This window comes from Manihot esculenta, chromosome 4 (genome assembly GCF_001659605.2).
Source record: "Manihot esculenta cultivar AM560-2 chromosome 4, M.esculenta_v8, whole genome shotgun sequence".
Taxonomy (NCBI): domain Eukaryota; kingdom Viridiplantae; phylum Streptophyta; class Magnoliopsida; order Malpighiales; family Euphorbiaceae; genus Manihot; species Manihot esculenta.
Window position 1 is genome coordinate 34,622,562 of NC_035164.2, and position 16,322 is coordinate 34,638,883.

Consider the following 16,322-nt stretch of genomic DNA (forward strand, 5'->3'; position numbering starts at 1 on the left):
CATCAGAGAAAGCGCCATAAACAACCATGGAGGCCTCAACTAGGAGATAGGTAAAACACAAACTCACAAGTATAAGATCAAAGGAGATGACAGAGCTCTAGACAATTTTATTCTCTTATAGTCCTTGGGGGACTAGATTTTTCAAAGGCATTGGTACATCCTAGGATAACCGTCTCCAACAGAACCTTCAAACACAATTTACAAAGGAAAAAGAAAAAACCACATGCAATAAAGAGATCACTGCAGGTCACAGAATTCTTCATCATTCGACCACAACTTGCATTCAAGCAAAAACAATTCAAAAAATATTTACACAACTTCACCCCAAAAGAAGGAAAAAAAATCCTCATCCGGGCAGGCATGGAGGGCATCCCCTCCTAAAAGTGAAGGGTCAAGGCAGGGATGGAGATCTCGAGTCTCATAAAGGGAAAAAAACTCAATCTCTCTATTCACTAGAGAGAGGCTGTGATTGATTGAATTCAAATTTAAATTTGGTGATTTTCGGAAGTGCGTAGTTGCTATCCCTACTTCCATCCACATCAATTTATGAAAGATGGGACAAGTTTCCACGTCATTGTTTGTAGGTTCTTTATAATTGTTGATTAAGGACAAATCACAAATAAAAGTTTGCCTTCTAGGTTCCTTGTAGTTGTTTATCAAGAACACATTAGTATTGCTTCCGTCATTCGAGGCTTGAGCATGGCGAGTATTCTCTTGATGGCTCCATGACTGTGAGTAACTGAAATTGTCATAGTCGTCTTTTTCTGTTTACCTCTATTCTCGATCTATTCTGATTTGATGGCTTCTTTGATACGCCTTTTTCTGACCTCTCATTTGTTCAATGGTCAGTTTTTATTTGTCTCACTCGCAATTGTACATGCACTAGATTTAATCAGTTGTTTAGACTTGTCCGTTATACTTGTAATCTTTTAATGTAATTTATTGTTGCAGGTTAAAAACGGAAAAAAACAACTGTGCATGCACGTGATGAAATTGTATCCCTTATGCATTTATTTTTTTGCTTTAAAAGAAAAGAAATTGATTTCGCTAGTGATAGAGAATGGCCCAAGGATTTTATATATATTATATATAAAGAGGTGAAAAAGTAGAGGCTTGAGAAAAAATAGAATTTATGTTTATTTGATCGTATTCATGTCCTTTTCATGCGAAAAAAGAGCTTTTTTCTTTAAAATCATTTACAAATTAAAAAATAAATAAAATTTATGTTTATTTTAAAAATATTTTCGAATTCATCACAATTCAACAGTAAAATTATAAAAATTAACATATTCAACACAATTCAACACTAAAACTATCAAAATTAGCATATTCGAGACTTAAATATAGCCACTTGTATGCATAAAGACTCCGGCATGCAAGATATTATATATAAAAAAATTAAAAATAAATTTTTTTAAAGTATATAAAAAATAAAAAATAATTAAAATTATTAATTATAAAAAACTTATATCTTATATGATATTTAATATATTTTTATTATCATTGATATTCTAAATTCTTTTAACTCACCGTTTAATAAAATAATTAATAAAAATTTTAAAAATATATAATTTCATTGTAGTAATTTTATGTAATTTTTAAAAATAATTATTTATTTAAATATTTTGTTTATTTATATTTGTCTAAAAATTAAAATTAAAATAATAAATTTACATATTTTTATAATAATTTTAATTAATAATTATTTGCATATATTTTTTAAAAAACTAATTTTGAGCTAAGGCTTGTTCCATGCAAAGAGCTATTCCCATTCCTGATTTTAGAAATGAAAACATGAGTACCAGGTCACCTCAGATCTCCACAGATGTGGATCTTTACACAAACATCAAGTGCTACAATGCTTCAGCCAATGAGCTTTAGCTTAATACAGGAGTCATTTCCTAGGTTTTAGTAGGAACCAAATGAATAAGCAAAAACAGAATTGCTGTGATGCTTTTGCAGGGGGAAAAGAAATTGTTTTTTTACCAACTTCAACTCGGAAACTTTTTTTTTTGGCAAGTTTGGAAAGCTTGCTTACCATCAGGATGAGGGTCAGTCATGTGATAAGCATCACAAGTGAAGCTTCCACCTAGGAATTCTGAGTAAATCTTTGCTCCTCTTCTCTGTTATCTCAGCATTTGACCATATATGAGGGAAGCAAACCCCTCATAGAAAACAAATAGAAAAAGCTGACCTAAAGCAGGTATACCTTAGCATGTTCTAGCTCTTCTAAGAGCAAAACCCAGCTCCTTCTCCAAGAACAAACCCGTCCCTATCCTGTTCAATCAATAAAATTTTAAGGATCATAAATCACCGGAAGTAGCTTTTGTATTAGAAGAAAGTAGAGAGCTCTATGCCCTACGGTAACCCAGGGGCATGATGCTTTGGTTGGATCATCATTCCTTTGTGATAGAGTTCTGCAAGCCACAAAACCTCCCAAGCCTGAAACTCCAACATTAGAATAACATTTTTAGTTATGGCTTACATTTGTCAGAGAAAAATTTATGGTTCACTGAAGCTCCAAGCGGAAAACTATCCATGGATGTAGGCACACTTGCTAAACTATATACAATCATGTTCATCTTTTTCATCTCTATGTTGAAATTCTCAAGTGTGTTCGAGGGTTTTTTTTGGCTATCAGTTAGTTCATAGACTTAAAAAATTCTCATTCTTGAAACCAACAACATTACCTAATGGAATAATGGCTGCATCAGAACCACCACAAAGCATCAAGTCCTGCAAATTCCACAGTTAAAAAGAGCACAGCTTTAAAATTTTGAGATCTACCTACCGAAAAGCAAACGTTCTTAAGATAATGTAGAATCTAACTGCATATTTCCAATTTCAGTCTGCAGAAAATGTAAGGGAGGTGCTTACTGTTTCCCCTCTGATGATGTGGTTTGCTGAATTAAGTATGCAAAAGTTGCTAGTTGCACAAGCAGAAGAGATTGAGTAGTTAGGGCCCATCCATCCCTGCAATTGGGCAACCAGTAAAGTGCAATCTGCTGCACCAAGAAATTTGTTATGTAGTACTAATCTATCTAGCTTTTTGAGCTTACCAAATCCATTGCTAGTATAGCTGAACCCACATTAGTTGTTGCAAATGGTACACAAAATGGATTCATCTTTTTATATGTAACCCTCAATGCTTCTATTGCATCATTAAAATCTGTTCAAACAGTGTCATTCATTCAGTAATCAGCAGAAGAAAGCAAAAGCAAGTTTGTCACTGATTACAGAACGCAAATGAATAATTCTGAAAGTGAATGAAACACATGAAAACTCTACAGCTTACTGGAAATACAAAAAGGGAGTAAACCCATATGAAAGTTCTGTAACTCACTATGGTAATACTTAAGAGAAATTCTTGACATAATATCAAATCTTTGTTTGGTATTGAGTTGAAGTTTAGAGTTAAAGAAACACCATTAATATGATGACAGAGCTTCACTTACTTTCATGCCTCCCAATGCAGAGCCAATAACAACCCCACATCTAGTTTTATCCAAAACATTCATAACTTGTTCTGTAATTCCAGCATCTGCCAAGGCTTTCTTGCCTGCAGTGAGCAAGTAAAGCACAGATTTATCTGCCCTCTTAAAAAGCTTGGGTGAGACGCATCCATCTGCTGAGAAAGATTTGATTTCACCTGCAATTTTCTGTTCCAACAATAAAGGATAATTGTAAAAAACTGATTCAACTAACTATACAACCAATGATTTATGTAATTAGGTATGAGGCAATGAAAATATACAGTGGGAAACTGAGAGCAGTCAAAAGCCTCAATCTCACTTATTCCACTGACACCATCAAGAAGATTATTATAGAATGTATCTGCATCTTGACGTATTGAGGTTACCACGCTCATCCCCGTCACAACCACCTCCCGATTCTTTTTCAGAGGTTTCTTCTTCAATATAATTTCCCTCCCGATTCTTTTTCAGAGGTTTCTTCTTCAATATAATTTCCTTTTCAGGTTGCACAGCCACGGCCACACCCCCTAGACGCACAATAGAAGTAGTTACTTAATAAATGTTATAAAGATGCACTTATACAAAAATGGGTGAGGCTAAGGAAGCCCAATATATTGATTACGCATGAAAATGAATATATTTAATAAATATTTTCTTCATGCATAATCAATGGCACAAAAACCAGTTTTCATATGAGCTCGCATTTTCTTTAGTCTATTTCTATAAAAATTCATAGATTAATAGCTGTGTTATAATCAAGACCCCTACCCTACTCAATAGATTAATTGCTGTGTCATGCTTGCCATCTTCTCTGATAAGTTTTGGAGTGCGTCATGCTTGTTTGCCAATTCCATGAGAACTTTGATCCTCGTGAAAGCAACATTGCTTGGTTTCTGCCCTTTCTCAATCATCTGCAAGAAACACTTCTCCGCTTCTGCCAACCTCCCGAAATCACAAAGTAAATCAAACAACACATCAGACACCAAAGTATATGAACCAAAACCCTTCTCCACCATGTCATTCCAAAGCAGTAGAGCTAGATCCACCTTTTCATGCTTCTTGAACAACCTAACTAAAAACATACAAGACTGTGTATTAGGCAAGCACCCAGCATCCATCATCCTTCTATACAAACTCCACGACCTCCTCAAGTCATTTGACCAATAAAATACCCTAAAGAACAAATTGTAAGTAGTAGCATTTGGATTGAAACCCTGGCTCACCATCTCCTCCATCAAACTTGAAGCATCACCAAGCCTCTTTGCAATACAATAATTCCTAATAGCAGCATTATATGCTGCAACATCTGGGTAGCATCCATACTCCTTCATTTCCTTTAATACATCTCTAGCTTTATCAGGTTGACCTATCAATCCCAACCCTCCAATGATGCTGGTATATGTTATCACATCTGGTGATATATCCTCCTCTCTCATTTTCTCAAGCACCTTGTAGGCCTTCTCCATCTCCCTTCCCTTACAATAGACATCAATCAAAGAATTATAAGAGACAACATCAGGCTTGACACCCAATTCCTTCATTTCCTCAAAGAATGACTCTGCTTCCTCTGATGATTTCCAACCTGATAAAAGTATATTAAAAGTCTGTAAATTAGGCCTAAACTCTTTCTTCAATGTGTGATACACATTTCTAGCATCGGCCATGCTCTTCTCTTGACACAAGGTCCTCAACAGTGCATTGAAAGAAATGGTATCAAACACAGGAACCAACTTCTTGAACCTTCTAAAAGATTCCACAGTCTGCCTAACAGAGCATACCTTAGCAATTCTACCCAAAACCACTTGCATAGTTCGTGAGGAAATCAAAGACGGGTCTTTCCTCTTCATTTTAATCAAAACATCCCAAATATGATCAAATTGACGACTCCTGCCCAATATATAAAGCATGGTATCTAAAGAATTCGAAGTATGATAAAACCCTTTTCTATTGGCAGTGAATTTAAAGAACTCAAGTGCTTGCAAGGGGTTCCCATGACCAAACCTGACCCTTTTGAGAACTTTATCGATCAAATCGTTATTGGGAAAAATCCCACTGGAATTTATAGATTGTTTTAGGTCTTCAGGAGAGGATGAGCGAGTGATGATGCGATAAACGACCTCTGCGTCTTGGTCGACAGAGGTGGGGTTTGTGCTGAAGAAGAGGCGACAGAGAAGGGGAAGCTGGGCTTTAGTAGCGTACCTTAAATTCGATGGAAATGAGAGAGGCTTCAGAATCATTGTTCTTAATTTTCCGAGCATCAGAGTAATAGACCAAGCGGCATTTGATTGGAATCGCACCGTCCAGAAATACTCGAGCTACGGCGAAGAGGGAATACGCAGCCTTATAAATATCATAGTGAGATTGAATTATCATTCTACATGTTAATTAATCAAACACCAAACGATATGGTATCTCTCTTTCTCTGTAACTTTGAAAATTGTTTTAATAAATTTACACGTTTCGTTCTCTCGGTTTTTAATAAAAGTGATGAAAAGGACAACTATGCCCTTGGTGATAATCTAGTTTCTGCCCTAGCTGATTCCCCCCTCTTTGTTTGAACTGAAAATTATTTGGTTAGTTTAAACAAAGAGCTTAAAATAATATTAAATAGAATATTTCAACAAGTACTGATGTGAAATTAGCCATAGCTCTAAATTTCCTTCTCATTGGGAGAACATTGTAAACACAAGAAAAATTAGAGCAGTTGCATTCTGTTAATCATTATGCTTAGATCAACATCAGGTCCAGCTTCACGGCCTAGAAGACCACCAAAGCCCAACGAGAGATCAAGTACCATTCACGCATCCGTACAAAACAAAGTCTAATTAACCAAACCCAATCCCCCACCCAAAAATGTTCTTTTTTAAGTCATCATTATATAATAATTATTACATGCAAATCATTTTTTACATAAAATACCCAACAAAGGAAAAAGGTTTACGTGCCAAATTTATAAATCCCCACATAAAGTATAGCTTCAACTTAGTTAAATACTACACAAGGAGAGGGCAACCAAAAAAAAAAAAAGACAATAATGGAAAAGAGGATCATTTAGTTACAAAAGCTGTGTTTGAGGTCTGCATCCACTAGAGTTTTAATATTGTAAGGCCAGCTAACGTTGTAACCTCCTCTCCAGATTAGCTTTGCAAGTTGCTTGTAGGCCTTCTCTGTGGGATGAACAGAATCAAAGAACAAATATTCACTCACATCTTCACATACTTTATAATCTTTTGATATTCCACAGCTTGATAGAACTCCTCTGAATGGACCTGATCCACAGCATGCCTCGTTTGCCACCTTGAAACCTTCATATTCACAGGTTAATCACAATGTATGTAAAAAAAAAAAAAAAAAGAAAATTTGGCCTAATCAGTAGATAGACATACCATATTTTGAAGGGTTATTAATTCTTTCACTTAATGTAGAGTAGAAATCAAAAAATGAATACTTGAAGTCCTTCAGCTCACTTTTCAGCTCTTTGAGTATTTCAGGAAGCACTTGATTATGGAGTTTTGCTAGAGCTGTGATTTCTTCATCACAACCTCCTTCATCCTGTTTAAGTGCTCTCATGTTTGGTGAACAATCAAAAGCTCCCATACCTACAAATGCAAATTTCCTTCCTCCAATCTTGTAAATTTCCTGTTATATGATCTCAATGGTATCAGAGTCAGTCTTTCAAAACTGTAAAATCTTGAGTTCAAGTACATATATATACTTACTTTGATGACAGATGTGAGGTTTCCAATGACCATCCCCACATATTCTTCTTTAGAGAAGGATTCAAAAACACTGGAGGGTGCTATGTAATCGTTGCCTCCAATGCTAATCAAGTAAATGGCTCTGGACAACAATCTCCTGGTTTCTGCATCACCTTTCTGCTGCTGTATATGTTCCTTCACATTCTTCAAATAAAGAACCTGAGTTTTAAGGTCTATCACCTATGAAGCACAAGTAGAAATCAGTAATTAAATAACTAAATCTGAAGACACCAATCGCCTAATTAAGGAGAAATATCACATAACATACTCTTCCTTCGTTGCCTTGATGGGTTTCAACTAAAGCACCAGCTCCACCTGAAGCAAAGTTTACTCCATCTGTAAAATGATCAATACCCGGCTGGAGATACGGTGGAATCAACGGCAACTTCAAATACTCGGCTAGAAACCAGAAAAAGAAGAAGCAATCAATAGATTAAGCAAAAATTCAAATTACCCATGAAAGGGAAACAAGAAAACAATATTTTTCTGTTACCAATAAAATCAGAAATGAGGCGACCATCTGAAAACCTGCCAGTAGGATGCTTAAAGAAAGTTTCCCCATAAGGCCAGAAATTTGCCAGGCCAATAGCGTTTTTAAGATAGTTATTGTTTCCAGCGTCGAAGAGTGAATCCCCGAAGATGAATAAGGCGACATGGTGCTGTGGAGGATTCTGAGTGCTTGTTGAGATGAGAAGACTTGCACACAAAATCAGCAAGCAACGATGAAATCTTGAACTTTCCATATTTTTGTAATTTCTATTGCATTTTGTTAATTGTGATTTATAGAAAATTTTTTATTTAGCAAACAGTTATCTTCAATTATTAATTTTTATAAAATGTATAAAAAATTCACCGTAAGCATATCCTTTCCGGATAAAGTGAAATTAATAATATAAAATTCCTGAATAGATATCCTTGTCGTCTTGCAAATCCAAGATCTTTATTTTATAATCTTTAAATAGAAATTTCAAAGAAAATCGTCCAAAGTGAGCAGAAAATCCTTTTAAAGTTACGCAATTAGCTTCCGTTTGAATTATTGTTTTTTCTTATAATCAACAAATTGGTGATTTAAACTGATCTGTGTTAATTTTTTCCTTTTCTTTTTTAAATATTGTTAAAATGTTAAATAAATGTTTACTATAATATATTCATTTATTTCTGTGCAATTACATTATATGATTTATTTATTAAATAAATTTATAATTTTATGTAATATTAAAAAATAATGTATAGTCAATTAAGATATCCTCCATATTGAGGATATATTTTAGCACACCATGATTGAATGCATGAACCCATGACACAACCTTGTCCATATAAAAGAAATCAAGATATTTTAACCCTTTTTTTTTTTTTCTAAATATTCAACCATTGATATTGAATTATGAAGAAAGAGAAAGGTGTACCAAACACTTTAAATAATAAATAAATATTCAAATACAATACTTATAATAATGGGTAATTAAAAAAATTAAGTGGAATCTCATTGAGAATAACCATTTAATATTTTGACTCTATCCTAAGACATTATTCAGTGGTTGAAACAATGAATTATAAAAATATTTCTTATAATATTTGACTAATGACAGTAAAATAATTATTTATTATTAAAATAGTTAATATTTTTAAATAAAATATTAAAATATGATATTATATGAGTGCTCTGCAATTAAGGCATTCTTGAGTTTTAATTTATTGGTATTAAAATTAATTTCAATATTATGAGTTGTGAAACAAATAGAGCTAATAATAATTATGATGGAGTTGCGAAATTAGGTTGATTTGAAAAATTAAATCAATCTATTTACATAAATATGAATCCCTGAAATACCATCTTTATAAATAGAAAGCCAATCTACACTTGTTGGAGAAGGACTGAGGGTTGCCGGGAAGAGTTGCCTGAAACGCAAGAATTCCAAGATCGATACGTGGTAAATAAAGGGCATGCAAAAATAAATAAATAAAATAATACATACGAGGTGATCTTGAAGGACATCCATATTATTGAAGAGTTCATAATTCTTGAATGGAAGCTCTGTATAGTCCAAGTCTACGTCACAATCTAATGCAATCTACAAGGCAACACATACTGTCAGAAAGAAATTAGTAATCTTTAGACAAAACTAATGACATGATTCGTTTTCGAAAAAAAAAAAAATTTAAATAACTCCTTACAAAATCATATACTATTTAAAACGAAGAGCAAGGAAGCCCTTATCTACACATTATTGCACCAAATCAATGGATGAGGGTCAAGTACAGAACAAAACCTTGATCTTTGGAGAGGCTAGGCGAAACAATAGCAGCTGAACTCTAATGTCACCTAATATTTTCATTTGAACAACCTTCTTTCTTGTCTTTTCTTGCAACAGACTCTCACCAATAATCTGGGAGACATTCAGACAACGTAGAGAAATCTGGGCTGTAACTACAATATTGTCACTGTGAGCTGGTTGGTAGAAACCTGGAACTTTGACAAGTCCTATTGGGACTCCATGGTAGTAAAGACTAAGCTTTGAAGGGCTATATTTAATGCCTAGTTTGTTGTGATTTTGAGCATTTAATGTCAAGGAGACATCAGAGGAAATGAAAAGAGTTGAGCTAGAATAAACTCTGAGCTTAAACGAAATCACCCTTATTGCTGAAAGCGAGAATCTTGGCTCTTGAGGCCTGATAATGAAGATAACCACCAATGCAGATATTGCAATGGCTATGACTATGAACAGCAGGAAGGTGAAAGCAAATAAACAGCAACCCTTGAAAGAACAAGCATTGTAGAGTCCTTGGCAGCAGAAGGAGCCTGAATTTTGTGTTGGAAGATCCATGGATTGTCTTCATTTTTTGGAGTCCTGGCTAGGTAAAATGGCTTGGAACTGTTATGTGATTTTGATGATAGTTTATTGCTGATTCCAAAGAGAGGAATTTCATGTTTACTTCTTGAGTATATCATTCTCTTATTCTTTTCTTTAAGGACACTTGATTTACTTTGCGCCCGAAGGATATCAGATATTCTTTTCTTCAACCTCAATTCTTGGGCATTGAACCCATATTGTAAAAAGGTTGCTGGGCTTATGGGTCACTCACCATTTCATGGACCAAATGAAGAAGAATCAAGCTCGATGGACCCTTAAAACTACAGGGACCAGCTACTAGGAGAATCATTTTGGACCCAGTAGGCCAGATGTTTGAAGATCGACTCCAGAGAACTCCCAGTGATTAATGAACTGACGTGGCTAATTCAGCAATACTACAATGCCAAATGTACTATTTTGCTACCCACCAAACCCATTTCCACCCGTGATATTACAGCTCACCTATATAACTATAACCTAAGACCTAAGAGGACAAAACGACAAAGAGAATCGTCAGCACCGACCAATGAATTGTTGGGTTTTTTTCCCTCTCTTTTTGCTATAATTATAACCAAAAGAGTCGATATATGATTTGATGTTACCACCGGGTTCCCTCAATTTGAAGTCGCAATGAATGAAATTAGTGGAGAGAGAAAGAGGTACAAGATTTTGGTAGAAAAGCATGAGACCCATTTAAGCTTTAGGCATTTTGGTTCAGAAATGCAAATGAAACGGAAATGGGATGCATCATTTCCTCGTTAATGCTGCTACAGCTTTTGGCTTTTGCATGCAAGTATCAGAAGATGCCCTATTACACCCATCTCCCACTCTTTATGCCCATTCCATCATTCTATCTTCCTTTCATGCACACGCCATCACACATCGGATATCCATCTATGGAAGATGTAAGAATGTGCTCACCAATTATTAATCAAAATCCTAAACTTCCCCCTCATCCAACATTGAGAATTCGGACACAATGAATTTTTTAGCATTATGTACAATTTGATAATATATAAAACATGACCCAAGATTAGGACATATATATCTCAATTCAGCATTATAATCAAATTATATCCTAATAATTGTTAAGGGAAGTCAGGGGACTTAGACTTCCAGCTACAAGAGCCCAGATGGAATCAGAAAGAACGGAGTAATTTAGCGCTATAATTTTAGGTGCACAAACTCTTTACTCTTTAAAGGTTCATACAAAACTTCAAATGTGTGTACCTTACATATATCAGAAAAGGATAGAGTTTTAATAGACTGCATATAAATAAGCTAATTTATCTAAAAAAATTTTGTCGAAAATATAATTATTTGATCTGAAAAAACATCACTAATATAAAAAACTCTGCTTTCCTTAAAAACATAACCTCCATCGTGTCTCCTTCAATCTTATAACTCTCTCCACAACTCTCTAACCTTAAATTCTTCAAACATCTTCAAAACCTTAAGTAATGAAACTCTATAGTCATTACTTCCCTCAGCCCATTTAATACTACTCGAACTTGCTTATACTAATCCCATACTCTCTTATCTACCAAGTGTCATCATCCTATCATTTACTAGTTAACGATAAAATCAATGATATTTTAAAGCAAAGCTTACATGCATTTGGTAAGAATTAATATGGTCATCTCCCAAGCAAGCATTCAATTTATACATGTTCCCTAAACACTGCTCTGCAGCAAGCAGAGGCCAGTCAGGGCTCACATCAAAATGCTTAAATGGCCCCATCCCAGATCTTCTTTGACCGCCAACCCACCTCCTTAATTTTGGAGCTACTCTGGCGTAATAAAACTATGTGAGACATCGATTTCTAACGATTTTGAACCCATTTAAAGCCACCATTTTTCACTTTACAGTTTAATATCAAGCATCCCAGTTACTATGGAGGACGCACGGATCACACGCTAGCCACTGCTACAGATATCACGTGTTGTGTACTCGGCAAAACAAGAAACAAAAAATGAAAGTAAAGTAGACTAGTACTAATTGCACTCCATTGACCATAATTGATCATCCATGTGCTGCCATACCAAAGAAACGTGCGACTCATAAAAGGATGACCTAATCAATCTCTCAATCTAAATACCTTATAATGCAGAAAAAAAAGGGCTCCAATTAGACTCTATCCGCTATCTTAAAATAGAATTTAAGCAAACCAAAAACATTATTTATTAATGTTTGACATTGTCAAAGTTGAATAGAGATAGCCTCAGACTCGAATAATTCATATTTAGAGCTCTGAAATGGACAAAAAAATATTAAAAATATAAATCTAACTTATAAAATGAGCAACTGGACTAGGTTCAATGTTATGGAATGATGCGGTCACAGAAGTCATTGGTCAGCAAAGCACAAGGAAAAGTCTTAATCAAGACAACCATTTGAACTTCTAGAGGGCCAAAAAAAAGTTCCATTAAATGTTGTCACCATGAAGCAGGAAGTAACAGATTCAAAAATGATGGCCTCGTGTAAAAAACTAAGACCATATTGGTAAAAACAACAGTAGAGATAAAATTTATATCAGTTTTAAACACAAATCACACGCACATTGTCAATTACAGTTATTAAATTGAACAACCCAAGTCCAGTGTCTCAAAATGTAAAAGGGAAACTAAATATTCCTATTTACTACAACTCTTGTACCAAAAGCTCCCTAGGACACTCTCCTCAAAGGATTAAGCATGTTCAGATGTGCTTGTAATACATTTCAGAGAGAAAACCATCCCTACAAAGCAAAGAAAATTTAAATTAGAAAGTTACATGACAAATGAAAGAAATCCATTTTTTTTTAATAATCAATGTAAGAGGGCAAAATAACGCAATTTATAAGGCTAACAGAAAGATGAAACTCACTAACATGTAGCCTTATTTACAGAAGCCAACCGGCAATTATGATTTTGCTCAATAAACTCCCCCAACCATATTAGGGAGGTCATCAAAGCTCCACAGGTCCATTGGATTTCCACCATCCTGAGTCACGTCTCCATTAAGGAAGCCATCAAGTGAAGCCTCCCAACTTCCCTCAAGATAAGGCATCTGAAAGTTCATCTGGTTGTCAAAAGCCAACAACTCCTCTGATAGAGATTTTCCATTGCTTTCTTCTATAGGAACTGCATTTTCAGAGTCAGACTTCATCTTCTTTTTAGGGTTAGCATCATCCATGAAAAGTGATTCATCAATTTCTGGAGTAGCTGAAAGAACAGATGAGATTTCAGGAGTCTTTGAGGCCTGCTCCCCCCATCCAAAGTCGGAACATTCAAATGAGTTGCTTCCCTGATCAGAATTGAAAAACGTGGGAACATTATCACATGGAGGAATAGATTTGACTGTAGCATCTCCATTGGCAGGAAAAGAGTCCATCAAATCAAACTGGCTCACTAGTGGTTTCTCATCAACAGAGCCCAAAGTATTGAAGTAGTCCTGATCTGGATTGTTCAAGTAACTCATACTCTCAGTAGCATTTCTCTTAGGAAGTGGTTTCTGAGGGTTTGCCTTCATTGTCCGCTTTGGGGAAGCACGTGGAGCTTCATCAGGAAAGTTCACTTTAGCTTTCTTGCCACGAATTCTACGTGCCTCAGCATCATACGCTCTTGCAGCTTCTTCAGCAGTATTGAATGTTCCTAGCCAGACACGCACCCCTTTCCTGGGGTCACGAATCTCAGCAGCCCATTTTCCCCATGGGCGCTGCCGGATTCCTCTGTACTGGTTTTTTCTCTTTCTCTTTGCAGATTTTTCAGCTAGCCCATTAAATTCCACAGACTTTACAGCTGTAGAACCTTCAAAAAAAAAAAGAAAAGAAAAGCAAAACATATCACATACAAGCATCAAAAGAGAAATAATGCCTAGCATTAAAGTCCTATAGTATTGTAAAATAAAATATATTGAAAAAAAAAAACATTTAAGGCAAATCCTATCATCAAAGTCCAAACTAAACCCTCCACCAGGACCCAACTTCTTTCCTAAAACATCTTCGATCCACAGAGATGAAACAATCAACCGGTTAAAAAGTAACATTCTTTTGTATCAACCAGGCATGTTTTGAGATTTAATGCAATTCAAAGGCACAATGGATTCTGTAGTTGACACATTAGTCTGACAAGATATCAACCTTCTCTCACCAATTTTTTTTCTGAACTTGAGTAAAAAAAGGAAATTTGATCTCATTTGATCACTAGAAACGTTTCACATATTTATTATTCTGGTGCAAGGGCAAATCTAGAGCCAGCAAAGCATTTCCACTGCTAATGATTTGAAGCTTAGATAATTAATAAATATTACAAATACACATGTACACCCAACTCCATCTTGTATCATTTTCCAAATAAGCTTAAGAAAATAAACAGAGATTAAAGGGCAAAATGATAAATACAGTTTCAGAAAAAAGGAAAAAAGAGACGCCCATTTGCAAAACAGAAATAAATATAATAACTGAAAAATAATAATGGACAAATTAATAAATAATACTTTTTGTACATCTTTCCTATAATTTTTATACATCTTTCTTTAATTTAAGATGAGTATAACCCGAAAATTAATAAAAGAAATTATATTTCTTAATACAAAAATTATAATTTAAGATGAGTATAACCCTAAAATTAATAAAAGAAATTACATTTCTTAATACAAAAATTATGAAACGGGTGAGTACCTTAATTAAAGTTATCATCATTTTTTTCTAAATCCCAGATTTAAAACCTGAAGCCTGACATAGCAGCAGCCATCACTTTATATATACCAGAATCAAAATAAAATATCATAAAGATGATATAAGAACTCATAAACCCAAAAAAAATTTCTATGATGCTCTCAATCCCATAGAAAACAAAGACACCACATGAATTTTTTTCCTCTTTTTTGGTTCCACAAAATAATCATTAAAGTAAATCACAAGAGGCAACATAGACATCTCCAAGTAACAGAAAATAACCCCTATCATGCGCTTCAAGTCCTTCGAACACTGATACAAAGTATAGAAAGAGTAACAAATTTTTCACAAAAATAGATATTAAGAGGGAAAATTAACATAAAAGTTATAAAATCAACATACTTGCATCAAAGACAAAACAAAGAATCACTCCAAAGAAGAAAAGAAATCCACTAGAACTAAATAAAACAAATTGACCAAATAAAAACTAAACAAGGATCAGCTGCAGCGTAGGAACAAAAAGACTATGACAAAAGCAAAATTGAATTAAAAACCTACAATAAAAATATTATAGAGCATGTTCAAAGGAGGTGAATGATAAAATCATTACCACGTGAAGGACTGCGATTGCGAGGAGGAGGAGAAGCAGTAGCAGAGAAAGAGAAAGGCTTGACATCAAACAAAACGTCATCTTCCTCATCGACATCAGACTCATCCTTAAACTCCTGGAAATCAGCCTCGAAATCATCGTCAAGGTCACCAACGATTTTCCCAATGGGCTTCTTTAGATCAGGCCAGAGAAAGTCCGCTGTCAACCGTCGCGAGGATCGGCCAGCAGCGGTGGCAGGGATGAAGTCGGAGATGATAGCACCGCCACACATGGTGGTTGTCGCTGCAGTTGCTGAGTAATTATGGTGATCAGAGGGACGAAAATGAAGAGGAATTTAAAGAATATTGGGGCGAAACTGTGATTAAGGAAAGTTGAGGTAGTGGAGACAAATGAGAGTGATTTCTGAAGAGGAATTAGCAAGGAGTGGGTGGAAGAGTTGGTTGTGAGCTGCGAGAAGGTTTTATCTTTGCAAGGAAAGATGACTTAGAGCATGAATTACAATTTTGTCCTCAAGATATGAACTGAGTTGTATAACCATAATAGCCTTGCGGATTCTGTTGATTTACATTTTGGCACTCCCACTTGTTTGTTTTGCACCAAAAGAGGTTTGGGAATGTAAATTTTATGTTGACATTATTTCATTAAATTAATAATACTAAGATTTTGAAAATAATTTCTACAGAAGGGTCTCGTAGATTTAATTATATTATGGCTCAAATTATTATTTTATACTTTCTATGCATTGGTCTAATTTCCAAAAAGTAATAATTTTTTTTAAAATTTTTGAATCGAATTAAAAAATTAAATTAAATTAAATTAAATTAAAATTTAAAGAAAATCGATAGTGTATGAATTAAATCATACTAAATCTCATTTATTTAGATAATTAATTATAGTTATGATTTATCAAGAATCGTATCAAATTTATATTAAATTAAAATCGTATTAAAAAATAGATATATATATATTATA

General features: G+C 34.5%; 4 protein-coding genes across 6 annotated transcripts; all 4 read right to left on the bottom strand.

The window, feature by feature from the left end:
- Positions 1-2,633: 2,633 nt before the first annotated feature.
- Positions 2,634-5,918, bottom strand: LOC110613512 (putative pentatricopeptide repeat-containing protein At1g02420). Of its 2 annotated transcripts, XM_043956001.1 has the most exons (6): positions 4,242-5,918; positions 3,966-4,000; positions 3,755-3,922; positions 3,456-3,659; positions 2,878-3,169; positions 2,634-2,787 (listed from the first exon to the last, which is right to left on the bottom strand). In XM_043956001.1, exon 1 carries the CDS (start codon positions 5,729-5,731, stop codon positions 4,247-4,249), a length of 1,485 nt encoding a protein of 494 aa, XP_043811936.1. In that variant the 5' UTR covers positions 5,732-5,918; the 3' UTR covers positions 2,634-2,787; positions 2,878-3,169; positions 3,456-3,659; positions 3,755-3,922; positions 3,966-4,000; positions 4,242-4,246. The 2 variants fall into 2 exon arrangements, with proteins under 2 accessions (XP_043811936.1, XP_043811935.1); XM_043956000.1 differs by having other exon boundaries at positions 3,755-4,000.
- A 394-nt stretch (positions 5,919-6,312) lies between these two features.
- On the bottom strand, positions 6,313-8,011 carry LOC110613513 (GDSL esterase/lipase 1). The gene is made up of 5 exons (XM_021754678.2): positions 7,725-8,011; positions 7,500-7,630; positions 7,193-7,411; positions 6,860-7,112; positions 6,313-6,778 (listed from the first exon to the last, which is right to left on the bottom strand). Exons 1-5 carry the CDS (start codon positions 7,972-7,974, stop codon positions 6,525-6,527), a joined length of 1,107 nt encoding a protein of 368 aa, XP_021610370.1. The 5' UTR covers positions 7,975-8,011; the 3' UTR covers positions 6,313-6,524.
- Positions 8,012-9,067: 1,056 nt separating this feature from the next.
- LOC110614213 lies at positions 9,068-10,056 on the bottom strand. The gene is made up of 3 exons (XM_021755722.2): positions 9,502-10,056; positions 9,208-9,303; positions 9,068-9,130 (listed from the first exon to the last, which is right to left on the bottom strand). The coding sequence occupies exons 1-3, from the start codon at positions 10,054-10,056 to the stop codon at positions 9,068-9,070; spliced, it is 714 nt and encodes a 237-aa protein (XP_021611414.1).
- Positions 10,057-12,582: 2,526 nt separating this feature from the next.
- On the bottom strand, positions 12,583-15,796 carry LOC110613723 (ethylene-responsive transcription factor RAP2-12). Of its 2 annotated transcripts, none has more exons than XM_021754983.2 (3): positions 15,351-15,796; positions 12,949-13,871; positions 12,583-12,820 (listed from the first exon to the last, which is right to left on the bottom strand). In XM_021754983.2, exons 1-2 carry the CDS (start codon positions 15,619-15,621, stop codon positions 12,997-12,999), a joined length of 1,146 nt encoding a protein of 381 aa, XP_021610675.1. In that variant the 5' UTR covers positions 15,622-15,796; the 3' UTR covers positions 12,583-12,820; positions 12,949-12,996. The 2 variants fall into 2 exon arrangements, with proteins under 2 accessions (XP_021610675.1, XP_021610674.1); XM_021754982.2 differs by having other exon boundaries at positions 12,953-13,871; positions 15,351-15,795.
- Positions 15,797-16,322: the final 526 nt, after the last annotated feature.

What these genes read in the sequence shown, in the direction of transcription:
- LOC110613512 (XM_043956001.1), bottom strand. Translation starts at nt 5,731, where the DNA reads ATGCTCGGAAAATTAAGAACAATGATTCTGAAGCCTCTCTCATTTCCA.
- LOC110614213 (XM_021755722.2), bottom strand. Translation starts at nt 10,056, where the DNA reads ATGGATCTTCCAACACAAAATTCAGGCTCCTTCTGCTGCCAAGGACTC. An exon ending in TAGCCTCTCCAAAGATCAAG is followed by an intron (nt 9,304 to 9,501) that starts GTTTTGTTCTGT and finishes GTTGCCTTGTAG; the next exon opens with ATTGCATTAGATTGTGACGT. An exon ending in ATGTCCTTCAAGATCACCTC is followed by an intron (nt 9,131 to 9,207) that starts GTATGTATTATT and finishes CTTGCGTTTCAG; the next exon opens with GCAACTCTTCCCGGCAACCC.
- LOC110613723 (XM_021754983.2), bottom strand. Translation starts at nt 15,621, where the DNA reads ATGTGTGGCGGTGCTATCATCTCCGACTTCATCCCTGCCACCGCTGCT. An exon ending in CAATCGCAGTCCTTCACGTG is followed by an intron (nt 13,872 to 15,350) that starts GTAATGATTTTA and finishes TTTTTTTTGAAG; the next exon opens with GTTCTACAGCTGTAAAGTCT.
- LOC110613513 (XM_021754678.2), bottom strand. Translation starts at nt 7,974, where the DNA reads ATGGAAAGTTCAAGATTTCATCGTTGCTTGCTGATTTTGTGTGCAAGT. An exon ending in CCTCATTTCTGATTTTATTG is followed by an intron (nt 7,631 to 7,724) that starts GTAACAGAAAAA and finishes TCTGGTTTCTAG; the next exon opens with CCGAGTATTTGAAGTTGCCG. An exon ending in ATCAAGGCAACGAAGGAAGA is followed by an intron (nt 7,412 to 7,499) that starts GTATGTTATGTG and finishes TGTGCTTCATAG; the next exon opens with GTGATAGACCTTAAAACTCA.